The 24,163-nt window shown below is 36.3% G+C and overlaps 1 protein-coding gene across 3 annotated transcripts in view; it reads left to right on the top strand.

The window, feature by feature from the left end:
* FGF14 (fibroblast growth factor 14) overlaps positions 1-24,163 on the top strand; it is a 623,657-nt gene that overhangs the window by 482,291 nt on the left and 117,203 nt on the right. For 2 of the 3 annotated variants that reach the window (XM_068526685.1, XM_068526686.1), the window contains exons 2-3: positions 2,656-2,766; positions 8,802-8,905. In XM_068526685.1, coding sequence (XP_068382786.1) covers positions 2,656-2,766; positions 8,802-8,905 — 215 coding nt within the window. The remainder of the gene's footprint in view (positions 1-2,655; positions 2,767-8,801; positions 8,906-24,163) is intronic. The other variant, XM_068526687.1, reaches the window with a different exon arrangement.

The raw sequence follows: 24,163 nt of genomic DNA, 5'->3' as shown, positions 1-24,163 counted from the left end.
AGGGAAAAGAGTGAAGGAGATTTTGAAGACAGCATCTGTAGGAATTGGGCAACCCATTAGGTGGAATGAGAAAGGCAAGCATGGTGTTGGTCTCAGGGGGTTGACACTGTTAACCTCAGTGTCAAGTCAGGAGTTGACTTTTGGCTGAAGTTGGTGGAGATGGGGGAATTAAAGTGAAAATGATACTGTAGGAATTTAAACGTATACAGTATTAAATTTATAATTTTGGTGAGGGTTTTATGGGTAGAGATTTATTGGAAATGTAGCCAATGGCAAAGTAGGGCAGATCTTAGAAGAGATTTTCAAGAAATTTGGTCATTTCTAACTTTATGTCATTGCTTTATATTATAGATTCAGCTCCAAGTATGCAGGGTTAGGGGTTAGACACAGCTAGAGATAATCTTCGAGAACCTAGTTTAAGAAAACAGATGAGTTTGTATTTTATTTTAAGTTTTTAAGATGGTTTAATTCGATTGTTCGATTTTTACAGGCCACATAATTTAGTAGTTAAGTGGGCAGGATCATGTCAACCCCAGCTTTGCACTTATCAGTCATATGCTCTTTGTCAAATTAATTCACTGTTCTGTGTCTTCACTTTCTCATCATCAAAATGGGCTTCCTATTAAGTAAGTTGTGGTGAAAATTCAATGAGTCAATCCTGGCCCCTGAGAAGGACGCGGTCGATGTTATTACGGTTTCTAAAACAAACAAACAAACAAATAATGTGAAACTATGTAAATAGATATCAATTTGGTTTTTCTTGTCTTTAAATAAGAACTCAAAAACACAATTTCATGTTTTACTTGTCCTTTCTTATCAGACATGAGGTGTGATGACAAATTAGGCCCTTAACCTAATGTCCTTCAGGTTCACTTCTGTTGTCACAAATGGCAGGGTTTCCTTTTCTTTTATGGCTGAATAATATTCCATTGTGTATCTACACCACATATTTTTTTATCCATTCATCTATTGATGGACACTTAGGTTGTTTCCATGTTTTGGCCACTGTGAATAATGCCTCAGTGAACATGGGGGTGCGGATATCTCTTTTGAGATCCTGATTTCATTTCCTTTGCATGTATACCCAGAAGTGAGATTCCTGGAGCAAATGGATCATGTTTCTATTTTTCATTTTTTGAGGAACCTCCATCCTGTTTTCCACTGGGACTGCACCTATTTTACATTCCCACCAACAATGCACAAAGGTCCCCTTTTCTCTACATCCTCTCCAATGTTTGTTCTCTCTTATCTTTTTGTTAATACAAAAAGCAAAAGAGAAGGGCTCTCGCTGTGTACGTGTGAAGGGACTTGCGGGGGTTATGGGTCTTCTCACTGCCTTGCCTGATGTACTTAATTCAAGTGCAGAAGATATAGTTGCTACGATATAGGATTACTAAAAATAAGTGATCCAGAACATAAAGGTTTTGCAGAAAAACTGTCAACCTCTAAAATGCTCTATATGTTTTCATGGCAACTAAGAATCCCTACCCTTGTCTGCGCCTTTGTTCCCTTCCTTTTCTATGCTACCTGTTTTCAGTGACAAGCAAAAATATGATGCAGCAAAACTAGGAAAAGTCCTCAGTACTTAAAGGGTCAGTAGCCCAGCCAAGTCTTATTGGGTGATGGGCAGATTAAGGCACAAGAGTAATTTTTTTCACTAATGCACATCTTGGAATTATGTGATTTTTAAAATTATATACTACAGAGTAAGGAACATACATGACACAATCCTAATAATCACGTAGATGTTTCTTTTCAAAATCCTACTCTTCCAAAAACACCTGTATTCTAACATGCTTGATCACACGAATGCTGTGTTTTTCATGTATTATTTTCCAGGTTTTCTTCAATATCATAGTATCTTTGAAGAAAATCTGTGTACCATGGGGTCATTTTTCAAATTCAGATATACATAGAAACAGATGCTCTCACTTTCTAATTTCTCGAGAACTAAACGTAAGGCTGAGGATATTCTGTTTTGAATAGCTTTTTATGTTTGTTTTTGCATGTGGTTTTTTTTTGTGTGTGTTCAGCTGTTTGCAAGTCCATCATTTTATGATTGATTACAAGATGCTTTGTTTCATCATTCTGTAATATCCTCCTGTTTTGACAGCATGATCACATTTGCATGTCCTATCCAGGGGTGGTGGAGAGATGCCAGTTGCCATTGCGGGGATTCTGATGTCCCCCATCAAATCTAGTCATGAGATGAGGATGGCCTTTGAAAAGCCACATGCAAATGTTTAAGAAACCTTTAACAAGGTTTCTTAAAGCCAGAAGTTTGCAAAACTTGTCCTGCCATCCTGAATGGTATTAGTTTAAACTATTAAGCTAGTTAGTTTAGGACTTAACTAATAACTAAACTAACAGATTAAGCAGTTTAATCGTTACCTAAACAACCATGTAAATACACACATATCAGTTTCATAAAATGACCTATTAGCTTCAGCTGACGACTGCAGTTTCTTCACCTTCTGTGATTAGCATCTTCCAGGTTTGAGAAATACAGAGGCAACTGGGAAACATAAAATAAAAGGTGCTATGTCCATAAAATACCCTCTTACTTCTGAAAAAGAAAGAAAAGAAACAGAAAAGAAAAAAGAAATTCAATTGTGACACATTGTGAGGCTTATGACCACTATGTTTGCCTTTCAGATCCCCAGCTCAAGGGTATAGTGACCAGGTTATATTGCAGGCAAGGCTACTACTTGCAAATGCACCCCGATGGAGCTCTCGATGGAACCAAGGATGACAGCACTAATTCTAGTAAGTGACAACCTCAGGCCACCAGTGAACACAATTGGTAGAAGATATGCTGCTACTTAAATGACTTTTAAAAATACACTTGCAAATATTGGGTTATGTTCATTCATTTTTACAAATGTTACACAATAGAGTGCCATTGACAATTTTACTTGGACCACATGGATGGAAATATTCATAGAGCCACAAAAGAAACCTGTCATTTTAAGAGACGTATTAGTTAATCTTTTCAGGTTTTTTTTCCAAACAATTGTCATATCCAGGATTATTGTTACTTTAATCTCATTATCATCAAAGTCAAGTAACTACACTGACACATTCAGGTGAAAGTTGATTACATGTTTACTTTGGAAGTTTTATCTTTATTAGGCCTGTAGCTTCTTAATGATAACTGGAAATTCAAGAGCTACAAGGATTAGTTGTTTCAAATAATAGAAATGTTATGTTTCAAATAATAGAAATATTATTTTTCAAATTCTTTGTGTTCAACAAGAAAAGATAGTATCTTTCTTTATAGAGAGAACATGAAGGCTGTGTGCTTTTAAATGCATTGTACAAATTGTTTATTTGATAAAATTGGGTCTGTGCTTTTAATTTTTTTAATTTAAAAAGCCACCCACTTTCCCTTGTTTTAATGTCTGTCTTCATTTTACTATTTCTTTATATATAACTTTTCTTTGTATTTTTATTCTGGTGCCTGCCCCTCTTGTTCAATTGTGTTTTCCTTTCCCATTTTCTGTTCATACTGGCCTCTGATTCCCTTTAGTTTAGCACATCAGTTCTAAAATAGACACACTTTTTATTGCTCGGGAGAATTAGTGAAAAGCAAAAATTGATTTTATTAGAAATATTTAATCACATATTACTAGTAGATATGAATCTTTTCATTGATTTATCATTTATCCTTCATATACAGAACATCATTCTATGGAAAGAAGGAGGCTTTGAATACATATAACCAAATTATAGATTCTTCCTGTTTTAAAGTCTAGTAATCAACTGTTGAGAAGCACTGATTCTGAGAGCAGCTAATGATATAGACTATTTTTGCATTTGGTGTTGCTAAGTGAAATATCAATATTTTCCCAGCCATTGTGTTTATATTTTAGACTTTGGACATCGCTTCATTTTTTATTTTTCTTTCAATTTTAAATATTTTCTGTGTTTATCTACATTCTCCTCCTATTCAATGTTTAATCTTTTCCTCTCTTTGTTTATATTATGTCGTCCTTTTGTACTTTAAATTTTTCCCTATCATATTTGTTCATTGATTTTTGTTCGCTTTATTTCCTCTTTTGATTTAGAAAAAGAGAAGATAAAGCAATTCGGACACAGGGAAGAAAGAGAAGACATTTTTATTCATAAGACTGATGTCAAACATTGTTTACTTTTTGGGATTTTGATATTAGGTTGAACTTTTAAAATCATCAGCAGTTGACCATCTTTGACCTACAAAAGATGTCAGTTTCTTCTGATTCATGTTAATACATATATATCTGCTCATTTTCCCTTCCCCACTTTTAACTCCTTACCCATTCTTTGACAAAACGCATTCTCTTTTTCTTACATCTTACAGTCATGGGGGTCATGGACTTTAGAGATTCCTAAGTTCTGACGTCTTCAGTGTTCTCTGATTTTCTTCGGCCAGAGTCTAGTAGAGCATGAGAAGACGTTTTCCATAACTATGGTTATGATAAGAGCTATGACACTCTGATTTATCAGACTAGAGGTTGATGCCATCCATTTTGACAAAAGTTTTCAAGAAAGGAAATATACTATAGCCGTATGAAAATGCTGCTTAGGTGGACTTCCCGGAAAAATAATTTCCTTCAAACAAATGGTTTATGAGTTTTTTCCCTACCTTCTCCTTTTGTTTTTGTAATGCCAAACAAATTGGTTATTTTTCGTGATGGAATCAATATGGAGTTAAGAAGTGTCAAGTAGACACTGTCTTTTGAAAGCATATTGCTTCACAACTGAGTAAGCAGCACAGTATTTCTTAAATTGTGAAAGTACAGATGTAGACATTATACACACACGTGATTATATCTGGTTATCTGCATAATATTAAACAGTAGACTGGAAAGCTGAGATAGTGAAAGATACTAGACCTTCTGTTGCTGAATGTATGTGGCTTCTTTCCTCCTATTGTGTAACTGCACCCGAGGAACAAGAATCTCTGGGTGGCTAGTGAAATCCTTTCTAATCCCCTTAGATACTGGTGAGGAACAGTTCTGGGAACCAAGCAGGAACAGGAGCCCCAGTGGACAAGCAAATCAGAACCAAATCAGAGTGACCTCACTAGAGGGACTTAGATTCCTATGCAAAGATCTGGCCCACGGTTTCTTTTCTTACAAGTTACCATTGCATTTTATGTGCCCTTTAAGCCAGTTAGCTTAGTTTCTTTACCATTTCAACATTTGCAAAGACAAAGCAGAACAGAATAAGACAGTCTGAGATAAATGTTTCCTTCTCAAAAGGTTATAAAAATTGTATGACTGTAAAATTTAATAAAACTTGGCAGATTGTAGCAGCTTTATAAAAGCAACGGGAATTACTAATTAACTCTACTTTTGTGTACTATCACCATCTTAATTGAAAAACACAGGTCTTTAGGATGAATTTTAAGATATTTTCTTTTCTCTGGTTTATCACAGTAGTCTTCTACTCCTAGGGAAATCGTTAGCCCTGAAAAGTGTTCTTTAGAAATGGGGGTGAGCATCAGAGATGCTGACAGACAGACAGGTCCTCATTAGAGCACTGCCCTTTTTGCTTGAGGAAGGCTATGATGTAATAATTCACAAACACATTCCATTTTTTATATTTCTCTGAATACAAAACAAGGATTAGTCATCTATAGATAGGAAAAATAAAGAGAAATAACCTACACGTCACCCTGATGCCATCCCAAAAGTCATCAAATGACAAAACTGAGGCTTGAATCTTCAAATTTTCGTGATTTGAGCTCAATAAATAGCCCGCTACTGAATATGAGATTACTTAAAACTAGGTAAAGTCAGAACCACCCTGCTCAGCTTCCTTTGTCAAAAAATTTAAATGTGTTGGAAAGGAGAAAGGCCTGCAGGCGAACCTGATACTAATGTCCTCCCAGGCTTAACAGCCTGAGGTCTAGAACTATCTGGGCAAGAAAATGGTTGATGATGGATAATTGGTCCTAATAGAGAGGTACTGGAGCAACTCACCTGCTTACCTAGGCTTGCACGTGCCCTGGAAAGATCTTTCACAAAAGGTAGTGGGCGCCTGGGTTAATTCATCACCACCCTCATTTTCCGGGGTGTGTTTCTTTAAAATTCTTAGAGTTTCCCTTCTATCTACTAAAGGTCAGCATTACCATGACTATGGTGTTTGATTAGGGAGTGGTTTTCTTCCCCAATTTGCTTCTGGGGATGCCCTGGGGGTTTTCCTGTGCTCTTAAACTTCTTTGTCCCCATTACCAGATACTGCAAGCAGAAGAGGACTATAGAAAAATCCATATGCAATAACTATTGCAAGATAAAAGCCTCACACAAACCAGTCACTCTCACCTTAGAAGTTCCCAACCTGATAACTTGCTGCTTAAAAATGGTGGGTCACTCACAGTGCCCACTCCCGGACAGGCCTTAGGAAGGTGGTTCTCACCTTGGCTGTAGGTCAGGGTCATTTGAGGAGCGTTTTTTTTTTAAAAATCGTGATGCCCTAAACCCACTCCCAGAGACTGATTTAATTCCATTGGTCTGGAGTTGGGCATGGCCATCCTATTTTACGAATACAGCTAATTTTAAAGTGCAGCCAGGGTTGAATGAAATTCACTATTATATGGAGACTGCAGTGTTCCACAGAATGAACAAAGTAGCATGGACATCTTCATTATTCTTACTCCCCTAGGTCTTGTGATATTGCTTTATAATTATGTTATATACAAGAAGAGTGAAAAAACGTAAAGATGTTTCATTTAACGTGGGTATCTGTGGGTTTGATTAGCGCCATGGTTCAGTCATGGTCAGCTCTGAATAGGTTTCCACATTACGGTGGTTCTATGGATTCACTTTCTGTTTTCATCCTGTAAATTGTAATACCTGTTATTATAATTATTATTCAGGTCACAACCAAAATCCTGGGGAGGGGGACTGTTTTTTTTTAGTACAATCATTTTAGACTATCTTCTATAATTTTACTCTTTCCCATACTGTATTATTTTAGTGAGTTCATGATGCACTTACCTTCTAGGATTATTCCATCTGGCCTATATCAATTATATGGCACCTACAAATACCATTAGATATGTATGAAGGTTAGAATAATTAAGTTTGAATAGGTTAGGATAGAATAGTTTGCATGGACAGATGTACAATTATGGTTTTCAAAAAAAACTTTTGCACATAAATCAGGAATTACCCTGTGATGCCCATCCTTTCAAAATATAAGGGAGATGGGACAGTTCAGGTATTATAGAAGACAGTGAAAATGGCCAGTGGCTTTCTCCCATGAAGAAGGAATACTGAGAGTTACCATGACACAAATACTCAATAAATCCACACTCACGTTTAATATTAAATAATAGAAATAAGCAAACATAAGCCTTATTCCTCCATAAGGATATCATAAGCCCCTAGAATCCAACAGAAGACAATCCAGTGTTAGTTTGCATCATGAAAGCTAATATCCACCTAACCATATACACCCCTGAGTGTTCTTGCAGGATAATTTTCTAGGGCCATGGCCTGCCATTTTCCTTTCATCATCTGAGGAGCACAGACATCTTGAGATCTCAAGATCAGTAATATGTAATAATTGGAAGAGAGGGTATAATTTTCCCCTACCCTATTCAGAGAAAACATGTGCCTTGGAGTTAAATAGAACACAATTTAGGAAGTCCATTTAAAATTATGCACTGAGTAAACCTATCGATTTAAGTCAAAATTGCCCACATTTTTCAAGCTATGTATCTTTTGTGGAATAAAGGTGAGAGCCTTAACCTAAGATATTTTACTTGTACATTTACTGCGACATTTTAGTGTTTTCATTGCCTCTTCTGGCCTGGTTCTATTACTTAGAATTAGACTTGAATTAAGAACTTGAATGGGAGCAGATAACCTCCCATAATTAACAGTTATCTTATAAATGTGTCTCTGATAAAATCTCCAAAATCATCCAGCAGTTATCACCAAGAATAGTGCTAGAATACCCACTACACAGACACATGTAACCATGGCATGGAAATGCATTATTAAGGACGTTAAGACTTTTTTTAAAAAAAAATCAGTGGTAACATTGCTGTCTGCACAATGTGAAATATATGTAAAAATACATTTTTGTCTATAAGAGAAGAAACAGAACATGGAAACATGAGTTTTTATCTCTTAAGTGGGTAAAATTGAATACTTTTCCCTCTTTGTTTTAGTTTTCACTCATAGTTTTATGAAATATTAATAAAGAAAATTACCTATGAAATTTGCATGCCATTCAGTTTGATTAGTTCTTTCTAAATTTAGCACATTGGCAGGTGCACATCATTTCTGGGCTCTGCTGACATATCATGTTGGTTCTGCAAGAGTAATTTAGTTTTGGAATTACCTTTTAAACTTCTTGCCTGTCCTACATTGCAGTGATGAAGCAAACCTTCTACTTAAAAGACCAGAATAAACACTCAACTTGGGCTCTTAAAATTCTGCTCTTTCAGAATCTTTGTAGCTTATTTCTTTTGCTATCAAACGGTGTCAGAGACAGTGATACTATAATCACGATTACAGGCTTGATTCTAGAATCACACTTACAGGCTTGATTCTGTTTATTATGCCATCAGTCCTTCAGAATGCTATAGGGAGACTGATAAGATCTATAAATTGGAGCTCAAGTGCAAATTTTACTTGTAACAGAAACTTCTTAAATAGAGAAATTAAAAGTTAATGAATTGGAACTTCTCAGAAGGTTGTAACAAGCATAATGTTTCTCAAATAGAACAAATGAAACAGAGAAAAGGGATGGGGATGCTTTGCTTCTTCCTGCCCTTTGGTGACAGACTGTCTTTCTCTTAACAGCACTGTTCAACCTCATACCAGTGGGGCTGCGCGTCGTGGCCATCCAGGGAGTGAAAACAGGGTTGTATATAGCCATGAATGGAGAAGGTTACCTCTACCCATCAGTAAGTAGCATGCCCAAGATATTGGCCATTCATTCAATGTCTGCAAAATAGCGATAGCATCAACCACAAAAGTGAGACAGTTCTGTCTCATGACTCTCATTTTTGCTTTAGTATTTGACCTTTACTGCAATGCTGTAGGAGCTATTAATTCATTAGTCATCAATGTTTGATAATATCAGTGTATCAAGTGGAAGAGTTATATCACCTCTTAAAATTGTGCATTTGCATATTTTTATATGGCCCAGTTCATAGAAAATTGAGCAATTTTGAAAGCATTGAAATTAATATCTTTTTCTACTGTTTAGAATTGTGCTTGTCTTAGGGAGTTTCTTGTAAAAGATTATTGTATAAAAAGAAACGGAAGAAATGTGAATTCTAAAAAAGTAAATTTAGGAGAGAGTAGTTCTTTTAAAAATGAGAATTCAGGTTGAGTAAATGCTTTATTGGGAAAATAATTCTGATATCAAAATGGATATTGCATTTAAATTTAAGCAAGTCTCGGTTTTGTGTTAATGTATACTAGTAGCTGGGCACCTTCCAGCCTCTTCTGGAATATTTACTGTTTACAAATAATTCATATCCGGATATACTATATCCATATATTATAATGCAGTTAGAATTCATATCTGTCACAAGTCCAAGCAATAGAGACTTAGGTGAAAATACTTCTTTCCACTATCCCTTGAGCAAAGGTGGATAAAATCATGGAGCCTCAAAGAAAATTCTCTTATTTGGGTTTGCATGTCATCTTAGTATAAATTCTTTAAAACTCTGTTGTTGTTAAATATCGTCATCAAAAAAACCACATGTAAACATACATACATTTTACATACACACACACACCTAAAACTTAAGCAGAGAAGAAGCATTCTCTGGGGCCTCCCGTGCAATGTGATATATTTTCTTCAGCAAATCCGGGAAATCCTGTCAAAGAAGATGAAATATGAGCTGCAGATCCCCTTCGTGGTGAGCTGGGAAATGCTCTTGTCCTTTGGAACCTTCCTCCGCCTTCCCTGAAGGGTGTTCCTGCACACAGACCTGGGCCCTACATTATGCAAATTGCATTCTGTTTCACAAGATGAATATTCAACATATTGGGAGCAAGGGGAAGCTAGAATTCCCTATCTCTCCTTTAGGAAAAATGCGATTCAGATAAAGATCATTTTCTAGAGATACCTTATTTCAGATAAAAGTCAGTTTCATTGATTTGACTTTTGTTTCTTTTACCCGCAAGTAATCTCTGAGATGCCTAAAAATTATTAGATGCAGTTTCTGCCATAGCTTCTAGTTCTGTTTCTGCTGATGATTTTATCATGTTGTCCTGCTCAGGTATATGCATTGATGTCAGGGGAAATGTAAATGTTTGTTTGATCTTTTTGCTTCTGAGATGCTTTCTGTTTTCTTGTGATGAAGTTGCACGTGTATGCCGTTTTTTTAAAAGGTAGAGAATATCATCGTATGTGTCTTAGCTTAAAATCCAAGTGCTGGTTGTGTTCAGTGCAGTCTAAGTGGTGCAGCAAGAATAGAGTGAGGACAGAGCTAACTGCCCAGTCCAGTCCTTGGCACCTTAAATACGGCCTTTCCACCCAAAACTCAGATCTGTGGGCAGCACCTGCCCTAGGATTAGTCCCAGTAACACCATCAAGCTTTTTATCTGACCCACTGTTTTCTACTCTCACCTTCCAGATTCTCCAGGTACTTGGATTCTGTGCCTCCCTTTTGGTGTCTTGATTCTCTGATTTGCAGGTCTTGGTTTTCTCCTCTTCTCATTTTTGACTCTTTGCTCTGAACCCAGGCCCTGGTAAGGAGTGCTCTATTCACCCAGCCTTACCCTAAAACGTCCCCTGCCCAGGCCAGGCCCTTACCATGCTCAGCATCTTGTAGGAAAAGGATTTAGATAAAAATTGAATGCAATTTCCAGTTTTTACTAATATTCTACGGTTAAAGTGCTCTGTTTATTTCAAGGTAATGAAATTTGAACTGCAAATATTTCAGGAAAAAAGAACGTTTTCCCACATTCAGTCCTTTATTCCATAATTAGTTTCTGAGAGCCTACTAAAATAATAATCTAGAACAACACAATATAACAATTACTATAATATGTAATAATAATAACGGTTAATATGTATCTAGTGTACTCTGCCTAGCACTGTTCTAAGTGCATTACAGTCTTAGCTCATTTAATTCTCCCAACCAATTAAGCAAATATTGTTAAAATGATAATACTGATGAACAGAGAGCTTAAGAATCTGTGCGGTCACCCAGGGAGTAGACAGAGAAGACAGGATTTGAGCCTTATTAGTCTGACTCATTAGCTTACATTTTTAACTGTTTCACTGTACTGCTTTCATGTGCCAAACAGTTTTCATAATATGGTCTGGCACCCATTCTAAGAAGTTATAAACACAAGATGATGTAATAAAAATCTTTAGAGAATTGTTACCTAGGGAAGAAACTTAATTTTAATTATTAAGAAGCATCATTTGAAACATAATCTGTTTCCTTTGGAGATTCTCAAATTTAAAAATCGTAGAAAATGATATTTATCGGAGGAAAAATTGATATTATATACTGGGTGCTTAATATTCTTAAAATGTATCACATGTAACGTTTGAGCTTAAATTTTTAAAGCCGACATGGTTAACCCAACTAAGAAGTTTTGAACTAAGTTGAATAACTTTTTGAAAAGGAAAACTCCACTCAAGCTAAGATTTACAGAAAAAAGTTAATGAAGATTGAAGTCCGAGAAACGAAGGAATCTGTTCTAAGCTTATGCCCACTTTAAAAAGATCAAATTAGACTAGTGTCTGATATGAGACCGCATTTATTGAGGATCTATAAATTTAGAACGTAGGCAATAAAATCCTCAGATCATTCAAAGTGAGTTCCATTAAATGAAAGTCACACTAGGGGTCTGACTTGGAGTGTATATTCCTCTATTTGTATTTCAGGAAGTAACTCTCATAATCCCTTGCCATCCAAATAAAGATATTTAATTTGTCAGATAATTCCACCTCAGCGGGATGAAAGAAGTTATCTTGACTGAGATGTAAATAATCACATTTCCGATGCTGAAGGCACTTGTTCCCTGTGGAATCTCTTCTTCAACATGACAAGAGTCATTTCTTTTGTGGTCATAATGATTGTAATATGTTTCTTGAAGGTGCCTCTCAAGAGATTTGATGTTAGATACAAACAGTTTGCTTGAAGACAGGATGCAGGCTGCATGGTCACAGAACAGAAACTGACAAGGAAATACTTTTTTAAAGAATTAATTTAAAATGATATTTAGGAAAAATGCATGTTGACCAACTATAAACTATTTGTAGTGCACTTGTATTTCTGTGCCCATGGAGTGATGTGTGAGTTCTTTGCTCATCCCTGATATCCGTCTTGTCTCTGAATAGCATCTCTGGACATCCATCCTCAGGAAACTGCTCACTATTTATCCCAGTGCTGGTGGGGTACCCTAGCCACGCCTCCCAGTGTTCTGTTTTTCTTTAGGTACCAAGCAGTACATGAGGTTAATCATGTAATCTGAGCTACAGTGACTGTCACTGGCCATCACTATCCATTGCAGGTGAGCCAAGGGCCTCAGTAGCCTCTGATGACTGCTCATCCTGGGCACCAGCCTTTTGTTCTTTGATGTGACCCCTGGGAGCCGGGAGGCAAAACTCTAACTGAGCAGGTTTCCATTCATCTGGTTACACAGAGGTGCCCCTTCCATTTTTCATCTTTCATTCTTCATCTCTCTGAATGGGTCAATTTCTTTATCTTAAAAAGTGTATTAAATTTGAGATGATTGTTAATGTCTTTGTTATTCTAAGAATCTATGACTCTATATGCATGTTTTTCTGCACAAACAATATCTAACACCTTTTGAGAATGTATATATGTGTGTGTATGTGCGTGTATATATATATATATATATATATATATATATATCATTTGTGTGTATCTGATTTGTGTGTGTTTCAGTGGAATTACACATTGTGCCTAAATTACACACACATTTATTTACATGATTACAGTTCTGTTCAGAGTGTTTCTATTTCTTTGTATGAAATGTTAAATAATAGTTTTAAAATTTACACCTATCCTAAAGGTTTACTTACCATGCTGAATATATATTTCTTTTTTTATCAAGTTTTCCTATGGTCTCTTCCACATTATGACTCAGTTGGACATATCATCCAGGCTCAAAATGGCTATTATCCTTTCTTGGTATTTTGGCTCAGATAATTTCTAGTAATAAGAAAGCAAGTATAGTGCTTCAGTTAATTTCTCTCCAGCGTTCATGTAGTTCCTATGACCCTGAATACTGAGGCACAGAATATGATTGATTATGACAAAGGCAAGAAAGCCGTCATTCTACTTAAGGTCACTTACCAGAAGGAAAAAAACAATTTAGAAACAAAAGCAAATGGTAGACTACATATAACTAATCTTAAGTCGTCTTTGGACAAAAGGAAAATATGAAACATCCTATTCTTCTATTGTTAGGTTGATAGTAGGCAATAAAAATAAATAAATAGACGTTCCAGCTATCCAAGTTCCAGTGCCATTTTATGGAATTTGGAGGAAGGAATTGAGGTTGAGATGGAGAAGATACTAATAGGAAGAAGAGAGAAAAAAAAGAGAAGTGAAAAGAAAAGGAGATAATAAATCAGCAGTAGGAAGATGCAATAGGCATCTTTGGGGTAAAGGGGGAGAAAAGAAAGAGAATGAAGGGAGGATGGGAAAAGGAAACGGCCAAGGGAAGAAAATGGGGAAGATACATCACAAGGAGGGGAGAGAGGGCAGGTCATACCTTCACTCCCTCCATCACATTCCTGGAATCCACCTGACTCCTGGCTCCAGCCTCCCACTATGGGGTGGAGAAAACAAAATCCTCCTTCTAGAAGCACAGTCTGGAGTCTCTAATCACACCTAAAATATTTTTTCTTTTCTATCCCCATAACCACTTTCACCTATTTCCCCTTCCAGAATGGTAGCTATGCCTGGTTAGTATTATAGCCATATTTAACTTCCAAAGGATTATACCTGTAAGAATGAGTGGAAAGAGGTGAGTGGCAGTGTGAAAACCATTGCAGTAGTCCAGGTGAGGGATGCTGAGTGTATTCAATAGAGTGTTATCACCCTAAAGAAAGAAAGAAACCTGCCATTTTCAACAACATGGATGAACCTGGAGGGCATTATACTAAGTAAAATAAGCCAGACACATAAAGAAAAACGCTGCATGATCTTACTCATGGAATCTAAACAAGTCAAATACATAGAAGCAGAGACTTGAACTGTAGTTGCCAGGGGCAAGAAGGTAGGGGAATGGGGGAATAAAAGAAAAAGAGAGAAAAAAGAGTGAATTAAATAGAAATTGCAAACTGCAAACGTGTTTTGTTTGGACAGACTGTGTGTGTGTGTGTGTGTGTGTGCATGCACACATGCACACATACACACACACTGTGATGTGAATGCCTTTAGGTTGGGCAAGTACTCTCCAGTCTACAGTTTGGCCACAATGACAACTACTCCTTTTGTTTTTTTTAATTTTTATTGGAGTATATTTGATTTACAATGTTGTATTAGTTTCAGGTGTACAGCAAAGTGAATCAGTTATACATATACATATATCCACTCTTTTTTTTAGATTCTTTTCCCATATAGGCCATTATAGAGTACTGAGTAGAGTTCCCTGTGCTATACAATACGTCCTTATTAGTTATCTATTTTATATATAATAGTGTGTATATGTCAATCCCAATCTCCCAGTTTATCCCTCCCCCCACTTTATCCCCGGTAACCATAAGTTTGTTTTCTACATCTGTGACTCTACTTCTGTTTTGTAAATAAGTTCATTTCTAAGGGAAGACACTATATACACAGTAACTTTGTTTCTACGCACATGTTAACTTTGTTTCTGGGCCTAGAGACACTGGTGTTGGCAACCCGGGAATGAAGGGACTGGAAAGCCTGAGAGATATTTGAAAGTGTTTCTTGGGGAGTTATGGGAAGAACTCTGCAGCTGTCCGGGTAGGGGAGGTGACAGAATCACGGCTCACTCTGGTGTGATTAACTCAGAACCTGGTGAGCTGTGATGCTTCCCTTGAAGAAAACAAAACCCAGAAGGAGGAGGGAGCCTGGGTGGAGGAAGGTGCTGCATTCAGTTTTGGAACCAGGATACCCAGGTGGGTTATAATCCCCCTGCTGGATGGTGGCTCATGCATCCTGGAAGAACCACATCTAAGGGCTGTCTTAAGAATGGTTTGCAGATGGAGCAAGAATTGTTCTCTGATGGGTAGTGATTGTTTTCCCTTTCCTGCTGAACGTCAGACAAAGGTGAAGAAATGGGGTCAACAGCATCTGCGTGGATGAAGTTAGATATTAGAAAGAACATTATTAAGTATCATGACTTCTTGAAAAAGCTTTCTAATATATTTTGCTTGATTTCTAAATATACAGAATCGATAGAGGCAATTTTGGACACCAGGTAGTAGAGCAGAGGACTAGCTGAGTAAATTCATAACTTGTGCCTTTATAAAAATGATGCTAATAATATGGGAACAAAGTATCAGGCCTTTGGATATTCTTACAGTAATCCGCAATCCTCATTATACATAAGACTTACTCGGATAGCATTGTAAATATCCAGATCCCAGGACATTAACCTAAAAGGTTCCCATTCAGTGAGTTCGATATGCCTCAAAATCAGAATTTTGAATATGTGTCCCAGGCATTTCTAACACATGTCCCTGAAGGAGTACCCCTGATAAACAAGGGTCTGCATCACTGTCTCAGGAGCTGTGACTCTGAGATGACATGATTTTATATTTACCATTGCTTTATGATTATTGTTACTGTTGTTATTTACAAACTCATGGTCCAGTTCAAGCCCTTTTGAAGTAAAAGCAGAATGACGTGACCATAAGCAGTGCTCAGCTTTCCCACTGATCAAATGAGCTGGCCTTTGAGGAGCTGCACAGAGAAAAGTCCCAGCCGTGATCACTCTGCTCAATCTGGAAAGAATAGGACAAGAAATGTGTCCTTGAGCATCAAGATAAGATAGGGAAAGACAGGAATTTTGCTGGGACTTGAGAAAATGAAGTAAGAGAAATAGAAACAAAGACATTGAATTTGCAACTAGTAACAGCTGGTTTGCAAACTTGAAAGAAAACTAGTCTTCACCATGTAAAAAGCTCAGGGGTTCTCCCTGAGATGATCAGTCTGGGGCCAGCACGCTCTGCTGACCTGAAGGGCTGGTTCAGAACAAGGACATCCTGTCAGAGCAGGTTTTCAATGACAACGAAGCTGGGTTGCTTCAGAAGTGAACTCTTTTTAGGATTTTTTTTTTTAAATTACTTATAAAATAAATATATCTATATTTAATAAATTGTGTATTTTCCCTAAGCCTCTGTTTCCTCGGAGACAAGTTTGTTTTCCTCTAAGCAGGACCTTCCCACACAAGTCCCATTTCTGGAACAAAGGAGGCCTCCTTCTGCCCTAGACGATCAGCAGGTTCCTGATGCTTGGAGTTTCTTTTCCGGGTCCTGTGAAGAGGGTGGGTTGATCCCATGTGGGCCCACCATTATATAAATTTCTTAACTATACCAAAGCCCCTACACCTCACAAAAATTAAACACATATGTCTGATAACAAGAGTGTGCAAGAAATATACAGAAGATCAGCTCTGCTCAGTATAATTGTTCAACACTTAAATATAGGCTGAAGAATCAAGCACTCTGTAGAGATGTGTATAATCAAAAATTCATTTATTTGCTCATTCAAATCAACCAGTATTATTGTATGCCTCCCACTGACAGCTATTGTGCTGTATGTGCTGGAGCTTCAAAGATAATGTGAAAAATTCCCGATTTAAAAACAAACAAACCAACAACCAAAACCCTCTAAAGTCCAATAGATATGAGGAAATCATTCAGAGGGCATCTTGACTAGGTGAATTCTAAGAGTCTTTTCTCCTCTCTTCTCAGAACCTGTGATTCCATGATTAGGTTTGTACATTTCCTATCACTCCTTTGATAGTGATGGATACGTAAGAAGTCTTCAATCTGTAGTTCTTGATTGCTTATTGTTAAGGTGGAATCAGTTTCACCAGCAAATTTTATGAATCTATTCCTTGAATGCCTTCCTTGTTCATGCTATTTATTATGCATGCCACTTATCTTTTTTCCCCACAAAAAAACATTAAGCATCAGCAAAGAAGATAGGAGTCTGTTAATTTCTCGAGTTAGAATTGCAGAAAAGCACTTATTTACACATTTCCTTTCCTGAAAGGGCATGATAAACTCACAGAGGCAGAACTCGGATATGCAATGTCTGCCTCTATATCATGGTCATATTTACATTAATGGGTGAGTGGTAATGCTGTCCTCACCTTAAAAAAGAATCTCAAGGCAAAAAAGTAAACCCTGATTTCTAGTAAATTGTCGCTACCAGTTGAACAATTTAAAGCAAGAGCATGAGTAATGATAATTAGAGACAGGACTTCATTGTTTCTATATGTTCATAAATGATATACTTGTAGTGTCAAAGAAAAAATATCATTGCATTTTGCAATTTTATCCTACTTTACTCTAGGGTGAAAACTATAAAATACTGTAGATAGTAACAAAATTTAGGTTAGATCTAAATGTTTCAATTTTTTAAAAACCTGTATTTGTAGAGGATGGATGGTAGATGGTGAAAGGAGTTTTTATATGTAAGGAATTTCAAAGACTACCTGAAAAATTGAGTCCTAAATCAATAGATAATATTTGAGAACGAACTATCTCTTTGTTTTCATTCTCCACACCATGAAAAAACTTTTGCAAAAAAAACTAAATACATAAATGCTAAGAAGGCCGATATACCATATAGTGAATGACAAATCAGCTCTAACATTAAAGCAATAATTAATACTACTAAAACTGGGGGAAAATTGTGATTCTTTAAAAAATTGTTTGTGTATGTGGAACTCCTCCTTATTGAAATTGTATACACCATCCACCCAAGTAAAGTTGAAGGGGTTTGTTTCTGATTATGTATTTTACTTTTAGAGAATTCTTTCTATTTCTGGGAATGGGGTTGTATGTAAGCTACTTGCCAGGGACTCTTAGAACCCATGAACCATGAGTTCATGGTGGGCTCTGAACAGAAATTGGGTGTTTTTCTCAGTTTCCTCAATGCAGCCCATTTCTTAGTAATTTACATTCCATTTCTTAGTTACTGGGAATTAATAAGAAATATTATTTAGAAAATAATTCATAAAAATATGACTCATTTTTTTTCCAGAGAAACTACTATAGTTACCATTACTGAAAAACCAAATTGGCTGTTTTTCTTCACTTTATTTACTAAAATTGGAAAAATTGTTCCTATAGTGAAAACTCTATTGTTCACATATATAGTTTTTATATATGTGAACTCCATACATTTTAACTTTGAATTATTTCTCTGTATTATGGAAGGGTGTTTTGTGCTCTGAGCTACTTAGGGTTTCACTGAATGTTGGCTGTTTGTCTTAAGGTAATGTATTCAATTTGGATTGCAAGTTCGTGGAAAGGTACACAGTGTACTTCTGAATAAGGACATAGTAGATCTCTTGAGAGTTTTATTTAGAGTTAGATATTGGTTTTAAGATCTGACAACTACGTGAAATGAAGAGATGAGTCACTTGTTAATAGGTACATCCCAACCCATGCCACAGTGTCATAATTGGTTGTTACTTGCTGTCCCAGTAGAGAAAGAGACTGAATGGGAACGAGATATTTTTGTGAGGCTTTGGAATTGCTACATCTCTGACAAGATGGAGATAATTTTATTTGGTTATTAATCCTGGATCCAGGGCACTATTTAGCCGAAATAGTTATTTGGACAAACAGGAAACATTATTCTACTTCACTCTTATGCTGGTACAAATAGTACCGAAAGGTACTAGCCTGACAAATGGTGAATATTGGTTTACGTCATGAGAGGAGGAGCTTGTATCCATGTCACGTGAGAAATTAGCTGTGAATGCCCTTCACAAGGGCATAATGACAAGGGGTTGACCTTCACTGACTCCCCATTTGTGTTAACTTCTCCAGTTAACTCTTCCGTCTCTCAACTCTGAACCCTTTATAACACTGTTTCCACTCTCTAAACCTGAGGCGGAGTGCATAAGAGATCCAGATCCTTGTCATGGCAAATTATTTTCCCTTAAGAGCTGCATATTTATTGTGGTATGGAAACAACTGTATTTATTAGGAGGCATGTAAAATGTGCACAATGCAAAGATGCACATTCATTTGCTAGCACCTCTTCTGCCATCAGTACTTATTACTCATATTATTTTTGCTATTGTGTTAAATGGTAAAAGAAAATTATGTAACTTCAGAAGAAATAATGGCACCTACTGCATTATTCATTATTTAAATATTGCCATTTAACGTTTTGCTTTCTATCCTGTAACCATCAATTAATGTTATCAATAGAAGCAATGGAAAAAATTTTTTATATTAAGAACTTGCAATTTAGATAACTCTACCTACCATATACCCAACTCCTACGTTGGTTTTATTCCAATTTCAATTAGAATTCTATGTTTCTTGCAATATTAATAACAGAAAAAATCAACTTTCAAACTGTTCAAAAGTTCTCTAGACAACTTTTACCTAGGGACGAGGTAAGAGGCATTCTCTTAATGTCCATGGAGAAATAAACTCTAATGTGAAATATCATATTAATATAAAGGAGGAAATTTTTAAGAAATTGTTCCACAGGTACCATAAATGGGTTAACTATTTTTCTAATGCAGTTTGAGTCCTTTACAAGACTGTTTTTACAGACTTAGCAAAGCCAAATGTATACCCAGGAGAATAGCAGTGAGCTTTTAATTTAAAATTACATTATGTGAGAATGCTTGTACATTGAAATGGGTAGACAGAAGAATTGCCTTGGGCAGTAGTTCCCTTGTGTTTACCTAAAAAAATCAAATAACACCTTGTAGGAATTTGAATGCAAAGTTCTTATTAATTTTTATGCATCATTTATGCAATAACAATAACCAAAAAAAGGGAAAAGAAACCATGTCAGGAATACGTGATTGTGTCAGACTTTGGTTCTCTGAGCCCTGAAAACCAGTCCTGATTTTATTTTATTCCTGATGGTCAGTCTTTGGGACCAGTTAGAAATTCCTCAGACTTGTTAAACCATTAACTACCAGGACTAAAATACCATGTTATTTAAATTTTTAATGAATAATAACTTCATTAGACATTATGTTCCTAATGTGACCAGGGAAAACTATGGAATGTGGTACATTGTAGTACTTCATTTCAATTATTTAATATTCCAGTCATTTGCTTAACAAGAGACTTTGCCCAAGGGTTTGCTGAAACACTGAATATCTGGCAAATTACTGTGTACTAATTGATCCAATAATGGCATGTTAAAATTACCTTAACCATTCTGCTCAATACTTAATTGTATTTTCTATTGATGTCAGTGTTCTACCTAGAAGCATTTTGTCCTTTAAAATAATTTTTTACTCTGGAAAAAAAGTGGTAGAAATGCATTATCGGTTACTTGAGAGGTTTTTACATTTGAGGCCGTAACAGTGAGAACAGCAAGATAAAGATGTAGAAACATAATGCCCAAGTCCTGGAAATGTAGAGACTGCAAAGCCCCAGAGTTTTATGTATTAATGAACTAATCTTGTTAATCCCACTTCAAAGTGAGTTTTGCAAGGATAACTCAATAATCTTTAGGGATTACTGCATCATACCTGAGTATGTTACCACAGGGGAAAAATAGAATTATTGTACTGGGGGTGCTGTGTAGTGTGTGTGTGTGTGTTTGTGTCTAGCTGTTCTATAACCACAAACTACTAACACATACTCTTTTCCTACACGATGTAAAGGGTACACACGTAGAAATTACTATTCTGATATGTAAATGTGGGTGTTTTCTCTTAGTTCTCCTGTAGGCATTTTTCTGAATACTCATTGTGAAGTCCTATGAACATAAAATCAATCTTTACAGATAGTGTATAGAATTTATAATTCACAAATCCAGTTATTTTTAATTCTTCTAAGAGTTCTTCTTTTGATTCTTCTTCTACAACTCATTTCTTAGGTGGACAACAGAGTGGGATTGGTAGGTGGACGTGTATAAAGGGAGGAGAAAATACCCAGTTCAGAAGACTGACTGAGGGCTGTCAATGCCACCAGCACTAATTGAAGCATTTGGGCCCTCTTGGTGACTCTGAGAATTCTGAATGAGGGCCCTCTTGGTGACGCTGAGACTTCTGAATGACTTTTTATAACATGATGATGACATTTGAAACGCTTTCCAAGAAATAGATGGAACTCTCAATCCTGTTTTCTTTGATCTTCAGATATTGTGATTATGTTCTGGCGGAATGATGGCAACTAATTACGTAAGGTCAGCAGACATCGCCACGCCTATCACAGACACATCACGAACAAGTCAGAACTTCCCCAGCTGTGTGGTTGGCCTGGTGGGCACAGTGCCAGCCGCAGCATTCTCTCTCTGACACTTCTTCTGCCGCAGAGAGATCCCAGTGTGGAAGCCCTGGGTTAGCAGGGAAAGAAGGGGGCATTCTTCCTCTTCTCTGCTTATCTGTCCCAGGATCTCTCTTCAAAATTTTAAAAAGACTAAAATTATGATACCTGCAAAGGGCATTTATATTGATCCATCAGTGTATGTACATACTGGTCCTCACCTCAAATAAAGATTCCACTTAAGTACACAGTTCTTCAGATTTGTGCTCACACAGTGTCAATTCTCGTAAGACATCTGCAAATATACTGGTTTTCTAAGTTTCAAAAAGTTTAATGAGTTTTAAAGAGAAATGAAATAACCTTTCTGAGGTCATTTTCCAATTATTAAAGCAACAAGCTTGTAGGAAAGAAAATCTGGAGCTTTGGGTTAAAAATATTTCCTTTTCTCTTCTTTTATTTTTTTAAGGATTTACAGCTCAGTTCACTTCATTGGTAGCCCTCAGGGTTTCTTTATCTCATGCCTACAACTGTTATTACTATCTTTCTCTTAATGTCACATTGCTTTCACGCTGTCACTGAAATGACCTAGAAACAATCCCATGAAAGTAGATCCCATAAAATAACATTTCCATGGCATCTTTTTATGTCCTAAAACTAGATTAAATGTCAATACAGTATAATAAGTATATAATAAAAATAAACAGTTTATGCATGATTCTAAGGGGAACTTGTTACTGATTTTTAAATTTATTTCCTTGAAAACTAAATTCATTCATTCTGTGGGTTTTACAGTTTTTAAACACAGAATATAACTTCATTTTGGCCATGATTTTAGTAAAACTTTTATTTCAACCTGCAGTAATATGTATCCTGCGTCATATTCTTAAGAGGGCCATTTTATCACCTTATTTGGAAAAGACAAACTTAATTTCTTGGAAAGATACACATGATTACAGTGTGTGTCATCACATTGACGATTTTGAAAATATGTTTTATTTAATTGTGATACATTTCTGCGTCTCCTAACAGTGATCTTCTGTTGAAAAGTTAACCATATTCCTATTCATATTCGTATGAAAGAAATAACACCATTGCAAGGAAAATACTAGCATTCAAGGTGCTGATATGTATATATTAGGAGAAAAACATTTCATCCATATTTAGCTGTGAGGTTGGTTTCAGTATATTTTCCATTTAGCATTTGTAATTCTGTCATAATGAAGAAGTATATAATTGTTTTATCCTATTTAATCTATGTGTAACAACCAAAGATATTTCTGGATATCCAGATTGCCAAGATGAATGAAACGTTAATGTTTTCTTTGTAAAAGATACTGAAAACAAATTAAGGGGAAGAACATGTCCTTGGTTCAGCTCTACTGCCTTCAAGTTTGAAGGGGGTTGCCAGATAATAATATTTCAGTCCATTTCCATTTTCATTCTTGCTAAGATCCTTGATAAGGTTGCTTGTCAGATACTTAGTTTTTGTACAGATTTCTACTTGTATATCCTTCATTATTGATTCTCCAGATGCTGATAAATTTTTTAAATAATCATAATATTTACAGGAGAAATAAGGCACTACTTTGGCTTATGTATGTTTATATCATTCTTCTTGGACCATATAGTTTATTTTTAGTATCCTTTTTTTAATCTTTTACTTTTGTCTTAGGTATCATGACAGCACTAGTAATGAACTGTGCACACCTGGAAATAAATTAGACACAACTCCTATTAGATCAAGCTGCTGTCCAGAGATTGTAAGGGAGCAGCACAGAGCACAACAGGGAAACGCTGAAAAGACACACATGGCTGCACGCTGACCAGATTGTTGGCACGTTGACCGGATATGTCCACTGTCCGTGCTGTTTTATAATTATACACTGACCTCTGCCACATGAGGGACAGTCAGGACACTTTGCACTGGAGTTCAAAGCTTTCTGCCATCCTGAACTCTGAAGCCTCCCTGATCCATTGCCCCTACACCCATCACACCCCCAAACAAGGAGAAATCTTTTCTCTTCTTGAAACACCTGTAACATGCTACTTGCGCCTCACTAATGGCTCTGATGCCATTTTTCTTTGCTTAGAGACAGAGATTCTCTCAAGCTACCTTTTTGAAAAGTCACTTTCTTTCTTTCTCACCCTTGATTTCTTTTCTGTCTCTCTCAGCATGCCTGCACTGTCGTTTCTCTGATCCCCTGTCTCTGTATTGTGACCTTCGCCACTGCCCCCAAATCATAATTAGTTTCTGCCACTGGATATTTTCAAGTTAATCATTCACCTTCACATGTATCTTTGTAAATGGCCACTTTAGAGTACGTTCTTTTCTGTGCCAGCAGTAATTCTCCCTGTCCAGCTGTTATAATTAGAGGAATTGCTCCCCAAGTTTTCTTATCAGATTAGAGCTGTTATTTGTTGTTTTATAAGTTATGTACACATAAAGACTTATTAAAGCAACACACTTAGGGTCTTGGATTAGAGATGCTTTCAACATGCAACAGTTTGTGAAAGCTGTTGTGATGATTATTGAAAAATCCAACACATAGCTAAATTCCCACTGATATTACATTTTTAAAGAAATTTTGTTTTCACTAATGAAGGTTGTGTTACTTACAAGTTCCATAGCAATTCTTCTTATCGCAGACATTTTTAAAAAACTCGCTATACCTTGAAATATCATATTTATAACTGCATAAGGAATTTCTTTATAAATTTTTTTTCTGTCTTCTGCATGTCTGCCATTACATGACATTTACAA

This window comes from Eschrichtius robustus, chromosome 18, assembly GCF_028021215.1.
Source record: "Eschrichtius robustus isolate mEscRob2 chromosome 18, mEscRob2.pri, whole genome shotgun sequence".
Taxonomy (NCBI): Eukaryota; Metazoa; Chordata; class Mammalia; order Artiodactyla; family Eschrichtiidae; genus Eschrichtius; species Eschrichtius robustus.
The sequence above is the reverse complement of the archived record's forward strand: the minus strand, read 5'-3'. Positions and strand labels throughout refer to the sequence as shown.